This window comes from Dinoponera quadriceps, unplaced genomic scaffold (assembly GCF_001313825.1).
Source record: "Dinoponera quadriceps isolate SergipeBrazil2010 unplaced genomic scaffold, ASM131382v1 scaffold1578, whole genome shotgun sequence".
In the NCBI taxonomy this organism is placed as follows: Eukaryota; Metazoa; Arthropoda; class Insecta; order Hymenoptera; family Formicidae; genus Dinoponera; species Dinoponera quadriceps.
In genome coordinates, this window is record NW_014555832.1 from 412,496 (window position 1) to 429,157 (window position 16,662).

Below are 16,662 nucleotides of genomic sequence, written 5' to 3' on the forward strand. Positions count from 1 at the left end.
TATATGAAAAGAACCAATCATTTAGCCAGTATATAATTTTTAACAAAATTCGAAGCATTATTAGAGCTATTCATCGGTGAAAAAAGTTACAATGTCACTTATCTACAATACTATATATATATATATATATAATAAGAATATGCTTTAAATTTATATATATATATATATATATATAAATTTATAACTGTATAACGGCCTTACGTTATTACGTCTTTAAATTTATATATATATATATATATATATATAAATTTAAAGCATATTCTTATTTGTTTATATCGTAAGAACACTTATCTACGCATTAGTGATGTTTCAACAGAAATCGCCAAGAAACCGAAATCATTTTGTTCGGTTTATTAAAAAGTTGAACTTAAGAAAGCATACTTCCGAAATTGACCTTCGGAAATGACTGCCCTCTTGGAAACGAAGTAGACGAACCATTCTTTTTTGACGGGTAGTGTTATACCGAGTGGATGGTAGTGAAAGAGAGATATTTGCATCCTTTGTTTCAGGGAAGGCGAGGGTGGCGGCGGTGGTGGCGGTGGCCGTTCCGTGACCGGCGCTGGGGGCGGTGGAGGAGGAGGCGGCGGTCGACGGGCGCCGAGCCTACGGCTGGTGAACGGAAGGGCGACCACGGGCGTGAGTTTGCACACCAGCAGTACCGAATCTGTACGTTCTCCCCATCATCATCTCGGTCAGCAGCAGACTGTCGGCAATAACAACTGCACGCAACAACACGCCGGTAATAACCCCGCCGCGAACAATCACCCGAGGCTCAACAAAGATGACAGCATTAAGATCAGCATCGAGAACACCAACACTTGTACAGATAGCCTTGTCACTGCTCTAGACGACGAGACTCTTCTCATCACTGATTTCCTGGGCGATACAGGTGAGGTGTATAGTTAAGTGCCAAGAGGCATTGTATCAATTTGCGCTTCTAGTTGGCCCGGAAAACAAATTAGCAGAACAAAACTGATTAATCGATTCTATGGAAAAAATTACGCAAAAAACATACTTTTCCTCGTAGCAAAAAATAAACATTATGGTTTATCGGAGGATGCTTTTTACGGTGGATAACGATTAAAATAAAAAGGAATGTACCGATATCAGTTAGCGCTGACCTCACATTTTCGTGTTACAGGCAACGAAATGAATTACAAGGGTAGCGGAAAGGTCCACTTCGGAGTGGACGATGTGTCTCTCTATGGGACCCCGAAAGAGGAGCCTGGTCCGGGCCTGCCGGGTCAGGAGGTCAAACAGAGCTTCCTGAAAAATCAGCTTCAGGCCTTGTTCCAACCGACGGACAACAAGCTTGCTATGAAGCTTTTCGGCAGCAAGAAGGCGCTCATGAAGGAACGGATCAGACAAAAAGCCGCAGGTCACTGGGTCATCCATCCTTGCTCCAGTTTTCGGTGAGTCCTTTGGTCATCGGTTGGTTTCATTCAACAAGTCGCATTAATATTTCGCGGAAAATACGTCGTATAGAAATATTCACGTTCATGCAGCCTTCTGTAAGATTTATATAGTAGCTTCCCTAAACAAGGCTTCTTCTTCAAAGTTGAAGCAGTGAATGGGTTCCAAAGGGACGTGCTCGATTTACTTGTTATTACGTCGATATCTCGATTGGATTCTCGAGTACGAATTTCGATGCTACAAATGATGAACTTTACCCGGTTTCTAGTTTTATGACCTTTTCGAAGGCGTCTGGCGGAGCAGACGGTCATTTGCTAATACTCGGGAGCACGGGATTCGTCCTTGAACCATATTTTACTGTCGCGTTTCAATTTCCCATTGTGCCCGGCGCCCTTGATCGCAAAGACTTTTTCGTCGATGCGGAGGGGAAAGTTAAACGGTTGAAGCGCGAACGGTGCCTCATTGGGGTATCAAATGGCTGATATTAACCGTGCATGGCACGTCGGCGCGCTGTTCTGTTAGTACGCGAAACACTATACCCGACTACGACGGCGTTTGTCGTTTCAATTGGTTGAAATTGCCCCGGCGCTTCCGCTCGGAATCTTGGCTAATTACCGCGCGCAGCGTGCCGCGGAAAACATCGGTTAACCGCGATATCTTTTACGGTCCTGCGACTCTAGGTCGAAGGAATTGTGCGAAACTTCTGTCCACGTTTATACATTTTCCCCTCGAAACTTTCTGCATACTTTGATAATCAGTTGCGACGAAGGATATTGTCGACGGAATTTCCGGAATATAACTTGATGGATGAGGCTTGGTCATAAAAATATGTCTCCTTCATATACATACGTGCGCGCGAATTCCTGTTAACGCGAGACGTCATAAAATCGTAGCCGCAAGCTATTCGACTTTCCTCTTTCTTGCATCGTTTAATTGTACAAAAAGTCATAAATATGAAATCAGAAAACGTTCTTTTTCTGCTTGATTTATCAACGTTATAGCGGTCGAATGATTTATCAAGTGTACCACACTGAGCGTTCCCATTTTTTAAAAAAAGAAGAAATTTATATTTTATCACATGCGAGCCATCTCTCGCGAAACTTTCGATCTCCGTGCTATCATTTCAAAGTAAATTTTTTACCGAATAAAGGACATTGTCCGTTTTGAAGATGAGCAGAAAACATTGAAGGAAGTATAATATTTTCTAAATTTGTGAAATCTCACTCGGAAAGTAAAGTCAATCGACTGATCTCGTATTTTTCCATTCTGAGTCGTCAAGTAAATATTTTTACTCAAAATTCAAGAGTGAATTTCATGTATTGCAATTCTATGCCATAAGGCAAATTTGATCATTTCCAGTCATTTTTGTACATCATGACTGTTGCTTTAGAGCATCACTACTGATTATTAAACAGTCAAGATGTACAAATATTCGGATACAATGCGTTTGATTTTTGATTGATCACTATATTTAGGAAATAGTACTGCATTGATCGAATTTTCTGTTCTCCATCGTCACAGGCGAGGCATATTCACTCCAATTAGTTAGAATATTCGCTCATATGGAAAATTCATTCTGAGTTTGAATGAAATATTCACTCTTACAATTTCGAGAGTTTTTGGTTCGAGTTAAATGAGATTCTCAAGACTCCAAGAAGAAAATAATCGAGTAAAATGCTTTTGCGTGGCGATTAGTGTAAATGCTTAAAATCACTGTCGGACAGAGTGCCCGCCATTCGGTACAAAAGAGCGAAAGTAGTAGCTTGAATTGTGTGTCTGAAATACACACTTAAAACGTTGTAGCTCATCGCGACGACGCAATTTGCCCTACTGATGTAAAAAGAAGGAAAAGGAACGTTATACTTGCCAGAGAAATATAATTCAACGAATATTCAACGATTAATGTTATCCAAACAATTGTGGCGTTGTTATTGTACGATATTGCACGATATTGCGTCTTCGAATTGCTACGTAGTCGTTTATTCTCGTCTATAATTTTTATTAAGAACAGCTCGTCGAGGATAATTAGCGATTAAAACTACATTCCAAACGACTGACTTCAGTATTATCGCGCACCTTGCCTGTTCGCTGATGAGAACTTGCGATATCGTCAAGTCACGAACTCACCGATTGATATCGGGCCGATTGATCTGTCAGTGCGAGCAAAATTGCATCAAAGCACTTTGGAATGCTTAATTAATCCTATGACGCTAGTTGTCCTAGAGAAATATATATAACACTAAACTGGCCGTCTCTTCTTGATCGATTCTTGATCATTGTTCGACTTATAACTTTGATATGCGAAAACAGGTATAGAAAATATCTTGGAATTAGCGATGGGCAAACGTTTATTTTACGAATATTTTTTACGTATCCTTTAGATACGAGGATATTTTGAAAACTTTGATAATGGAGGGTATATAAAAATGACCAAAATTTGCCCCGAGCCGAAACCAAGTAAACTAATTCCACAATGTTTTTTGGTGTACGTGAAAGAGAAAAATAACATATATATAATGCTGCGAAAATTGCTGAATAAAATATATATACTGATTACATGCGTGATATTGTGTTTCAGTTTTCTTTATTTCTACATGATCAGACGTTTCCCAAGTACTACTGTGTAAGGCACCTCGGTTGGTTAGCGATAAAATGTTATTGGCACCTGCAATTCTTTACTCGTCAAGATGTCCATAAAAATGAAATATCTTCAGTGCGTCTTCTCCAGTGCGTCAGTTACACTGATATTTTTTTTCTACTATTTGTCGCACTTATGAAAATATACATTCGTTCAAGCGAGCCGCATAAATTCATACCACGGTGTACTATGAAAATCGGAGTCTCCCCAAACCGTTGGCTTCTCGTCCGTTCCGCTGTGCGTTATAACTGCGCTATTCGGGGGATGTCGTGTAATACAATACTGCACATCGTATGTCTCTGCGGAAAAAGCTAATACAACGTATTGAATAATACAGAAATGTTACCATTTGTCGCGCGCTTCATCGAAACATTCGTCTTAGTAATGGATGTAGCACACCCGGTCGACTTATAGAATTTCTATTTGGAAGGTCACACAAACAATTATTACGTTATATTTATATTATATATTAATATTTCTTGCAATATATGTATGTATATCTATACACACACGGGGTTTAATTTCAATCTCTATTTGCTTTAATTGCCTTAATGTCTTTGATTTACTCACCACTTTCTGTCGTTTAGTTCTATAGCGCTACTAAACTTCTTAAAGCCAATAAAGCATTTGTACGCCAATCTTAATTTTTTTACTTTATTATCGCGATTAAAGTTCACACATCAATTGGAATAAAATGTTGTAATTTAATAAGATCGCCTTAAAGGACAATTTTTTGTCCGAATAAAATTGAGAAGTACGCTTTTCTGAATATACATAATTATATTAATTGAATGTTTAAGATATAAAAATGAGAAAATATTACAACTCTTTTATTTAAAATATATATTCATTTTCTTCCGCTTGTTTATAACATAGTTGTTGAAGAACATCTGACAAAGTTTTCACAAATAGAATATACGTTTTTTCACAAATAACATTATATATAAATCCGCGCTTCGACGATTACATACGGTTGCACATGTTGGTATTCAGCAGGAAATACACTATTTCATGGACTACGAACACAACTTCATTTAGGATGGATCGGTAATATTGGGTTGGCAAATAAGTTCGTTCGGTTTTTTAATCGGAGTAGGTTTACTCGTTCTGCTCTCTTTTTCTCAGCGCTATCGCACAACGCGCTTGCGCAGCTGAAAAGCGACGTTCCACCTAACCTATTCGTAAACATACGCCGGTTAAATACCAGAGTTGAGCGTACTGCACGGTTGCAAATATGGAAGAAAAGAACGTCCATTTTCGCCATATTTTTAATTTCCTTATTCACCGGCACCCTCTGATTATCATTTGTTCCGGTCGCTGCAAAATTTTCTGAATGGGAAAAACTTTGCTAATAATGAAGCTGTTAAAACGCAACTGGATCAGTTTTTTGCCGGTAAACCTCAGACGTTTTATGAATGTGGGATTATGAAATTGGTAAAAAGATGGCAAGAAGTCATAGAAAAGAATGGTCAATACATTATTGATTAGTATATATTTTGTATATTAAATAAATTGTATTTTATACCAGTCAAAAAAACCGAACGAACTTATTTGCCAACCCAATATTATATCGACGGAATCATTACCATATCAACAGACGAAATTGGAGAAAGTATATTATTATATACACTGAGCCTTAAAGGATTAAAAACGTATTTTAGTTCATTAAGAAGCAAAATTCTTCGATAAAGTCTGAAATTATATTGTTTTATTGTTGCAAACTATTAAAAATTATTAAAGAAAGAGAAAATGAATGATAACGTACACAATGACAGTATTTATAACTCTAAGCTTATATTTGTGCTGCAGACTTTATTCTAGATTGCAAAAATATACTATCATAATTTGAAAAACATTTCCATGCACACGTTCATATGATCTTTCATCAACACTCTTGTGAAACATTCTTCAAGTTTGACTGCTTGCTTCAAACTTGACTTGTATACGCATACGTTCGAGCTGATTACATATCACATGTACGCGGCGTGGTTCGCGCATTCCCTCGGGTCAATTAAGATGTCTCGTGGTTATTCCATCATTCCCGAGGCAGGGGCAATAAACGTTGTGCAATTCAACATGGACGTTCGTTCATCTATTTTCGTTACTCCTCACGAGAGAGAGAGAGAGAGAGAGAGAGAGAGAGAGAGAGAGAGAGAGAGCGTCGCTAAAAGGCAGCCGTAGTCCTCAATTAATACGTCTATTTGTCGTTGCCTATCGAAGAAGGCACCAATTAATCTCGGCGGCGAATAGAGCGCACGATTTTTGCATCGACCGATTCTGATTGAACCAGCCGATTCATTTCTTGCGTCATGACAATTTTTTTCTTTCGGAATTCTCTAACTTTTATGTTTGACTTAAAAGTTTTGGCAACCGTTTTAATGTAAAGAAGTTAATTAGAGGTCAAATAATTTTTATTAAATAAATCTTAATAAATTTTAATTAAAATTACTTCAACGAATGATATTATAATAAATGTTACAATAAAAAAATAATAAATACATTAATAGTACTTTCCAAGATATTTTACAATTTATCCTGATTTTTCTCACTATATGATATGAAAAGTACTCACTTTTTAATAATCTCATTTTAAGATTGTTACGTAGAATGACGGCCGGAATCGATTACTATAAAGATATAAAGGATTTAAAAAATAATTCGTTGCATTTCCCAAATGCACTAATGTGCAATATTAATATCATTAAACGATTTCTCATATTTTATTTACGTACAAGAGTATTAAAGCGAAGTTATCGAATATTTTAGGAGATATTTCACGTATTGTAAAGAATTAAGATAAATTGTAAATATTTTGGAAAATATTTATAAATATATTGTATTCATATTATCGACGATCTTAATACTTTTATACACAAGGTGACAAAGAGAATCGATATATGCTACAAAAACTACATAATTCGGCTTAGAATCATAATGACCTTAATATGACCTTGATACGTTTATCCAAGAAATGTCCTTATATTTTTCCCCTTTTGAACCAAACAACTTTTAAATATTTTTTGCTATGATGCGTACTTTCAGAGAAAACAGTTTTGTAACACTTTGAGTGACCTACTCTGTATGTAGGATGTATATGTAGGATGTTGATCCCCAATTTCATAAACTTACAACGTATTAATTATTTATTTTTTCTTTTTTATTTCAGATTCTACTGGGACCTCTGCATGCTCCTCCTATTGGTAGCTAATCTGATAATTCTGCCAGTCGCCATTAGTTTTTTCAATGACGACCTAAGCACTAGATGGATAGCTTTCAACTGCCTTTCGGACACGATATTTCTTGTAGACATCGTCGTCAACTTCAGGACGGGTAAGCGACTTATGCGACTGATTTGCTACGGAACTCGTGTCACTTTCCTAAATGCCAAACGCAATGTTATATGTACACGGAAAAAACAGTCTGGTTGGTCGACGTAGCGAAATCGGGTAGCGCCAACCAGATTTAAATTAATAAAATATGGAATAACTAATTAATGTGTGATTGCTGCAATCATAGTGTGCAATTCGACGTGTTGGCGCCGCGTCTCTTGAGGATTTGTATCCGACGTTTCGTGAGCAATCTGAAATTATTTGTACCTAAATAACATGATCGGGCTAGTTTTTAGTCCATCGTCCCTGTCACCGGGATATTTGTGGATCTCTATGGATTTTCTATACTTTCTAGGAAAATATGCGCTGGCCAGAGCTATTGTTTGGCCGAATAGGATCTTGTTTCCATATGGTATTCCGTTAACACTGTTTGCGTCATATGCTGGAGTTTAACTGCCGATTGATATTCTCTTATACGTGTGCTGACACCACCCTACCGGTTTCATTTATGTAAACCTTGTTAGTATAGGATTTTGTAAATTTCTTGTGTGTTTGGGGGGTAATTTGTTTGCTGCTATGAAATACTCAGGTTGCATTTAGAAACACTCTTTGATGTGCTTTTGTAACTTTAGTCATTGAAAGTATAACCTAATACAGCCTGAAAGAAACGACAAAAGTAACGGTTATATTAGTTAGCGTTGCTCAAAAATGTAACTTCGTTACTATTATCACCGAAAGAAACGTCGTCACCAAGTTATTACTGGAGAAAAATAACTTTTCAATCCTGGATACTTCTAACTCTTCAACATGTCCTGGGGATTAATTCGAAATGTGTTTGAGTCGGTCTCGCGAAAATGAGCTGTGGCCGGTGAGAATCATCGTACTATATCGTGCGATGGTCACGAATTTTTTTATTCATTATTCTCTCTGTTCGCGCGAACGATAATTTCTCAAATAATTGCTCCCTTTCTCATTTTCTTTAAAATTGATTTATCAATTATACCGGTCGGAATGCTCCTCCCAAATTGTTCACGTTATTATCAATAATATGTCCCGCGCGTTATGCACGTATAATGGACGTATCGATGCGTACGTTGCTACGTGACAAAATGTCGAGTTGCCAAAGCGTAAGGCAATAAAATTTATGTTTTTCTTGCGATGTAAATTTCGGAGAATCATTGACACAGCGTGAATGTTGCTGTCTTTCGTTACAGGTATAATGCAGCAAGATAATGCCGAACAAGTGATACTGGATCCGAAGTTAATCGCAAAACACTACCTAAGGACTTGGTTCTTTCTCGACCTCATCTCCTCCATACCGTTAGACTACATTTTCCTTATATTTAATCAAGTAAGTACACATCCTATATTGTATAGCTTTTTAATGCGACCTTACGCGCTACTGTATCTTATTTAGTAAGTTACACAATCTTACTAAGTTTCTGAACGAGAAAGAGAACACCATATTTGGAACAAAATCATATTTATTTTTCAATATAATTTCCTTTGAGATTGATGTATTTAGTTCAAAAAATATTTCAAGACTTTTCATTTTTTCGAGTAAAGTAAGATTTGTCTAAACTCTCGAAATATCCATCTGCGCAATATTTCGATTTTTTCCATTACGATTCCGAAGAAGTTGTTTATTTTGGTTGACTGTCATAGCTTTACTATATACGCCATTTGTTTGAAAATTTTACGATAGTCGATAGTACGATAGTTACGATAGATTTGAAAGACAGTTTTTTCATGGCAATGGCATGTGCTTATAGCTTTTGAAACTTTCTGATCTACTCTCGTATATCTCGGGGAAATTCGTTGAAACAACTCTTTAGTTACTAGCCGAACATCGAGTTAACATATTTACGTGGTGAGTTCTGGTAATTGGTCTGAATTTTTTTTAAGGAAAATGCAAAAAAGTGTGTGAAAAAAATTTCATGTCGCCATCGTCTCTTGACAAAAGAAAACACGGTCATAAGGAAGAATTTATTAAACATATTTCCCATTCCTCCGTTTTCTTCTCTCTGTATTTAAAAGAGCTATACTATACTATCGCATTGTACGATCAAGTTTATTGTAGAAGTTTATTGGATGCATCGTAAAGCATATTTCTTGACGGGATAAATGCGTTTAATTTTATAGTGGTAAGGAGGTAAATTCGAGATGACACGAAATAATAGAAAGCGTAACAAAATTTTTAAATATGCTTCAAATTTTTTTGTTTATTTTATCCTTGATGCAACGTTTATAGGAACGTAAAATTTGAGATCTTAAAATAGAAAAAAAGATTCATAATGTGTGCGAAAGATTAGAAAAAAATTAGAAGAACTTGAAAAATATGATCAATCAAATAAACATAGAACATTTGCAAATAAAAATGTAAAAATACAATCGAAAAAGAAGTTGCAAATTCAGATAAATAACAAAAGTTTAAATAACAAAGAACATTGTCGAATGTGGAACTTATGGTTTTCATTTTGTCAAAATTATCTCAAATTAATATTTGCGCTCGTTCGTGTACTCATTCTTACGATCGCTTATGAAAGAAGAAATGAAAAGTAAATGTTAAATATACACTGCAACGACGAATGGTAATAATGAGAGGAAATATTTGCAGTTTCAGGATTTCAGCGAATCTTTCCAGATCCTACACGCTGGACGTGCTCTCAGGATTCTTAGGCTTGCAAAACTGTTGTCACTCGTTAGATTACTACGCTTGTCAAGACTGGTGCGGTATGTCTCGCAATGGGAAGAAGTCTATGTGAGTGTTCCGCTACTTAGTATGTACAGCGCTGTTCTCATTTTATATATATATATATATATATATNTGTAATCCACGTACAAAGTTGAGACGAGGCGTTTGGTGACCTTTAATGATTCAAGAAGCTGACGAGCGATTTTCCTCCCACGAAACGTTACTTTACCTGCTAACAACGAGGTTCAATGAGCGTTAATTAATGTCGATTGTCAGTTTTTTTTGGATCTATCAATTGCAGAGACCGCCTTCGCCGCATTTACGTGGGGTATTAAATAATTACGTCTTTGCCCGCTTTACGGCCACAGTAGAGAGAATTTGAGGTAAAGGGAACGATTCAGCAGTCTGCTTGTATATTTTGTCTTTAACGTATAAATTATACTACTTGGAAGCAGGTCATTCGTTGAGTTACAAGCTTAATAGGTTCTCGCGTCAGTGGTGGATTTTGTTCCGCAGGTATCCTCAATCATAAAATATTCTTCGAATTGACGTTCTCAAACGAAAATATCATTCTCTCTATATGCTTCTATGAAGTTTTCTTTTGTTCATTGCAAGAATTTCATCGATAAATATACAAAAGAAAAAAAAACGCACGAATATATGTGTAAATATGTATATACAGAAGGTTCACCGTAAAGTGATTTTTAAATTATTTACAATAATTTGACAGATAATATAGCTATAGACGAAATTAAACGGTTTTTAAAAGAGACACTAAGTTACAATAATAAACATTTCTAAAGCATTATTTCCCCTTAAAGTAGTTAAGTCACTTTGCTATTTTTAATAAGATTGTATTACCTTTCTACTTGCTCGTTCAAAAATTTTTAACGTAACAGTTTTCAAGCAGAAATTTGCTCGATCACGCTTGTATTAGATAAATTGTGCATGTAACTTTACGTTTTTGATCAATCGATTTTTTTCGAATTCAGCGCAAATTGTTTGGCCAACGTTGGCAGACGGTTAGCCAATTAATTTGTACTACTCAGGGCATAGAAATATTGAGATTAAATAAATGAAAAATGAGTAATTTTCGAGATTATATCGAAATGTTAATGATTTGAACGTACTTTTTTCACCTCTAAGATTATTTTAAGAAAGAAAGAATGTTTGGAGTTTTTACTATCGTATGTTGTTTGAAAAAACTGATCAATTTCATCTGGAACTCTGCTCAATGATTATAAATCCTTGAAAATTCGTTACGATGAATACATGTATATATACAGATTTATACATATATTTTCTAGGTATGTAAGTAGCGAAAGTAGGATACATTTTTTGACAAAATTATTTTTTCAGCTTTGTTGCAAAAATCTCAGTCCACCACTGCGGGGAATCTTTCCGAATCAAGCTCTCCGATTATTATATTATGTTCCGTTTATGCTCTTATTGAACATTTAATAAATGTCTCTATAGCTCTACTCGACATACTCGGTGCCAAATTCCGAAGCTGCCATTTTACGACAAAGTCTATAATACTTTCGCTCCCGTTTTTATCTCTCGCATAACCTCTTCATCGCGAATTAAATTCAGCTATTGCTGCCTTACTCCCATCGAGTTTCGCGAGGAATCTGAACGGTCGTGACAAAAATTTTTCGTCATATAATAAGCAAGATAACGTGACGGAACGGAAATAGAGGGAAAAGTAACTTACACACACGCGCGCACACATACGCGCACGCACGCACGCACGCACACACACTAGCGCGCGCACGCACACATACATACACACATGCGCGCGCATACACACACACGATATATACATAAATAAATAATTACTGTGCTAAAGATGATTATAAAGAAACTTTCATGATACAAGTATTCACCTCGTCGTCTCGACGCACCGATAATCGTTCGTTATTACTCATATTTTATTTTTTGATTTTCGTTTTAAACCACATGTCGACTTTACGCACGTTGTAAACTTACAACGATCCATCGGCGGGTAAGTAATAACTGTTTTCTCAAACGAATGTACATAACAATCGATAATCGTAACGACACGTAAGTGTATTTTACTCAGTCCTATCGATCGGAGAGTTATTTCGAAGGAAACGAAAAAGATGTGAACAAAACGTGTGAGATATTAAACATTCGAAGAAGATCGTGTCCTCGAAACGAATTCCTTCAGAATTGCTCCGTGTCACTTGTTGCATCTCTTTATATTTTTTCTTTATACGAATATTTTCGAATATCGCATCGCATATTAGAGAAGAATTGCGAGAAAGCAGATCTGATGACGACGGAAGTACGGTTTTCGCGCGCACGATACATATCTCTTGCTAGATTTGTTAATGTACGGCGAATAAATCACGAGTACATTAATCGTTTGCGCGAGTAATTTTGGCTTGAGAAATTGTTGTCACCTTCCGGTGCTTCGCGACACATGGGCGATTGCAACGTTCTGCGAGATAACGTGGAATTTATGTCATCACTAGAACCGTTTTTGCGGCGAAGCGAAGAGACCAACGAATCAATCAGACTTTTCATCCAATCGAGAGAGGAGCAATCTTTCGCATTGAAATTTTGTTACGCTTGCTTTGAAACATACTATTGCCTCCCTCTGCTTTCTCCCTCTCTGTTCTGTTCTGTTATATAAACCAAATACTTCGAGAATGTGTGTATGGAGGAAAGCTTCATTCCGAGCACAGTATACACAGGCTGTTTCTTAAGAATTGTCTGATATTTTAGAAGATAAGTTTTGAAGTCACTTCATAACAAAAAGTTCATATGAGCATATGGTATTTGTTTGTGAGGGAAGGAGACAGAGACATTGTGTAAAAATTCGATAAAATTATCGTTTTCTCTCAATATCTCACAAAAATCTGTCGTCTTTATCGAAATCTGCCAAACGTACCTTTCTTGTAAGTCATTAATGAAATAATAATAATCTGCAAAGTATTTGATTTCGTCCATTGTCGTTTGAGCAGCAATATAACCATCCAAGTCCTATTTTTACGCCATTGATTTTTTACGGCGATTAAAGAAAAGGCACTCTGCTTATTTTTACTGGCCCGAGATTGAAAAAGAAAACTCTTTTTGTTTAAGGAAAACGATAATCTTGAGGATTTTTTTTGAAAAATGAAGAATAATGATCATTTTATAGAATTTCTTCAACATCCTTCATCTCTAAAACGAGGCTTTTGAGACGACATGTTCATGTGAACTTTTTTTTTATAAAATTCTTTATAAAATCTCAAAAGTAATCTCCTGAAATATTGAACGATACTTAAGGAACGTATATTAATTATACGTGCGGATATTATTAATAATATTATTATTATTATTATTATTATTATTATTATTATTATCGGTATTGCTCGAACATATTATGATTTCTGTCCATGTAGAAGAACGGAAAGGATTGATGCCGAGACGCAGGATAATAATGATAGTCAAATACGACTTTCGAAAATCGTTATTTTTCAAATATTTCGATTCCTTTTCCTCGTCGAATTCATCGTAGACGATTCTCATCGTAGATAAAGCTTCATTTAGTTTAAGGTGGGACTTCTTCTTTTTTAAATCAACAGATTGCCCCAATCGACGTACCATCTTCGAGTCTCGATAAAGGGAAATTGATGAGACAATAGCGGTGATTTTAAAAATGCAAACAACGAGGAAAATAATAACGCGTATTTATTTTTTTTCTCCTTTTTATTGGCCGCATGTTATACAATTCCATATTCTCGCAATACCTCTGCAATCCCTAGTAGCACTATTCATTGGTGATGCATTGGTCCAATATTGATTATATTGGCATTTATTGGGAGTATATTGGATGAATGATTATTGGGTGAACAGATTAATCCATTATCATGTTCTGCTAGCAAATCCTATTATATTTCTGCTAGCAGGCTGTCGACAAAATTTATAGCAGATATTGTAAAATCTGCTTTTGTAGATTTGGCTGTTTTTACATTCATCCAATGTACCCCCCATTGAATGTTAATATAATCAATATTAGACCAATGTATCGACAATGAATTGACAATGCTACTAGGGATGCAATTTGTAAGGTTATGACGTTGTAGCAATATAGCTTAAAGATTCTGTGCTATACGAAATCTCGCGAGGAGTTCGTCGTGTCGTTGAAAAATATTTACTCAATCCTTATAAGTGATCGCGAATGAGCGAAACAATGATGATCTTTCCTATTTTCCTGTGTACGTAACAAATGTTTTGCCACATGCCATTGCGCATATTGATGCGTGCGCGCGCACACACGAACACGATACACGAAAAAGAAAAAAAAAGATAGAAAGAAATACATACCTACGTTAAAGCGCGTATATATTTATATATATGTAATATATATAATACATACATAAGTTCTTCGCATTTTTCTCTCCCTCGATATAAACATAAAAAGAAAACGATATGTAGGATGTCCAGTAAATCGTAACAAAGTCAACGAGGAAACGATTTATCGTGAATAAATGAGTCGAGAATACGGGTTTAATGTTTTTTTTATCACAAGACATTTCGTTCTAGAGAATATCAATTTTAAAAATCGATAAATTAGTAATACTTTTATACTTTTCTTACGTCTCCTTGATCTTCAACAAATTCGTGTTCTTTCGTCGAATTAGTCTGGACGGTCGTTAACAACATATGCTGTCGAAAAGAGAGAAAAAAAAGGATGTCGTATAATATGGTACATATAATTTCGATGCTTCAGATCATGATACTTCTTATACGTCAATAGCTGCCGTCATGACGACGGCAAATCTCAGTTAAATAACATGTAACCAAATTAAGTTAACAAAATTTTCCGAATATCAACATCTATACTTAAAAAGAACTCGAAGATATTACGAAATGCTACGTTGTCAGGTGCAATTTCTTCGGAAGCGAAGTCTTACGAACTCCGCCGACGAGTCCGCGTTTTCGCTTCATTCTTCTTTACGATGAATCGTCTTATCGCCGATTTTACTACGATTTACCGGACAGTCTGTGTACAAATGGACTACTAGGCGTACTGCGAGAACACGTTTCCGAATGGGTTTGCAGATCCCCCTTTATCAACAGCCGGAGAGGCACTACGAGCGTCGGGCGACACCGCCCCAACCAGACCGAACCAGCAAGGTGTGCCTGCCTAGTAACCCTGAAACCAAGGCCAATTGCCCTTTCTTGATTCAAGCGTTCGTTAATTCAAAACTCAGTGTTTTTACGTATAAATATATCTATATACGTTAGATTATTTATATTACTACTGTCGTTTCTTTCGTTGTCACTTGTCAACGATTACAATTATTCCGATTACCATTGTCGTTTACATTGATCATATTCTCGTTTTTGTTGAATTATTTAGAGAAAGTGTATAGTATTGTCGTGCAACTTATTACAATTTTCGGTACGAGGAGATTTATATTTTTTTTTGTAACACATAACACACCCGACACATTTAGACCCAGTTTGTGAGACACAGCAGAGCCGATCAAGAGCTTTCACCGTGCAAAAGAGGAGTTTATTAACGATCGTTGATCGAGGAAAAAATGCAGTATAACATAGGGGATTAGTTTTATTTCTTTCTTTCTTCACTGAATATTATAGGTAAAGCGGGAATTTATAGAGTAATCCAACCTTTCTCGAATCGCATGTTATGACTTTGCTTACAAATATCATCGCTTATTAGAATGTCGAGACATTGCTGGGTCGAAATCGCATCAGGAATTTGCATTGGAAAGAAATATTTGCAACGCTTGTTTGAAAAAGTACTGTCGTAAATAATCCAACAAGATCCGTTGGGGCAGAACAATAATTTGAACAGCGAGTACAGATGAAAATCAATGTAAGATTGAAATCATTGCACTTTGGCATAATGTGCGAAATATTAACGGTGACCGAAATTTTGGGGGAAAAAAGCTGACTACCACGTAGAATCTTTTTGTAAAACAAGCTCTTGATCAGTCTTGCCGTTAGCCCCGTAGTCCTGGTGATGCGACATGTGACTTGGATCACAGATTAGAGGATGCAATATTAGCAGAGACGATTCTATTATGTATCGATCAGTGGAGAGAATGATGCTTGCCTATTTATACAAACACACACACACACACGCATACACTCATATATATCTACATATATTTATGTGTGTGTATGTATATATGTATATATACATACATAGATGTACATATAAATATCTATATACATACATAAATATACTAATAAACCCACCAAGATTTGTTCACCAAGATTTGTCTCCTCTAATTTGGACGAGGTTGGTACATGTATTGCAGTATTATCCTCCGACGAATCAACGATAAAGTTATTAAACGCATCTCTCAAATATTTACAAGAAAAATGCGTTTAAAGTTTTCCGTGATTCTTATGCATCGATTTACAACGACAGTTGTCAACTAGCAGTCATAATTGTGAGCATAAGGGGACAGATTAGGAGGATGAGATGCTATATATCTTCGAGTTTTGTTTTATCTTTCATTTTATTACCTGCATTCGCATAGATGTGCAACATATTTTTAAAAATAAAATTTTTATTTTGCGATATATATATGAATAAATGT

The 16,662-nt window shown here is 36.0% G+C and overlaps 2 protein-coding genes across 6 annotated transcripts in view; both read left to right on the forward strand.

The window, feature by feature from the left end:
• The window catches only part of LOC106745515 (potassium/sodium hyperpolarization-activated cyclic nucleotide-gated channel 2), a 53,723-nt gene that overhangs the window by 11,256 nt on the left and 25,805 nt on the right, over positions 1 to 16,662 (forward strand). For 3 of the 5 annotated variants that reach the window (XM_014621187.1, XM_014621188.1, XM_014621189.1), the window contains exons 2-6: positions 510 to 889; positions 1,142 to 1,412; positions 7,218 to 7,381; positions 8,595 to 8,731; positions 9,998 to 10,141. In XM_014621187.1, coding sequence (XP_014476673.1) covers positions 1,150 to 1,412; positions 7,218 to 7,381; positions 8,595 to 8,731; positions 9,998 to 10,141 — 708 coding nt within the window. In that variant the 5' untranslated portion in view covers positions 510 to 889; positions 1,142 to 1,149. Of the gene's footprint in view, positions 1 to 509; positions 890 to 1,141; positions 1,413 to 7,217; positions 7,382 to 8,594; positions 8,732 to 9,997; positions 10,142 to 15,148; positions 15,224 to 16,662 lie in introns of those variants that run through there. The other 2 variants (XM_014621190.1, XM_014621191.1) reach the window with 2 other exon arrangements.
• On the forward strand, positions 403 to 1,077 carry LOC106745507 (homeotic protein caudal-like). The gene is made up of 3 exons (XM_014621176.1): positions 403 to 425; positions 510 to 889; positions 1,028 to 1,077. The coding sequence occupies exons 1-3, from the start codon at positions 403 to 405 to the stop codon at positions 1,075 to 1,077; spliced, it is 453 nt and encodes a 150-aa protein (XP_014476662.1).

Excerpts from the sequence above, each read along its gene's own strand:
- LOC106745507 (XM_014621176.1), top strand. The coding sequence starts at position 403 with ATGACTGCCCTCTTGGAAACGAA. Across the intron at positions 426-509 it reads ACTGCCCTCTTGGAAACGAA|GGAAGGCGAGGGTGGCGGCG; the intron begins GTAGACGAACCA and ends CCTTTGTTTCAG. Across the intron at positions 890-1,027 it reads TGATTTCCTGGGCGATACAG|CAAAAAATAAACATTATGGT; the intron begins GTGAGGTGTATA and ends TTTTCCTCGTAG.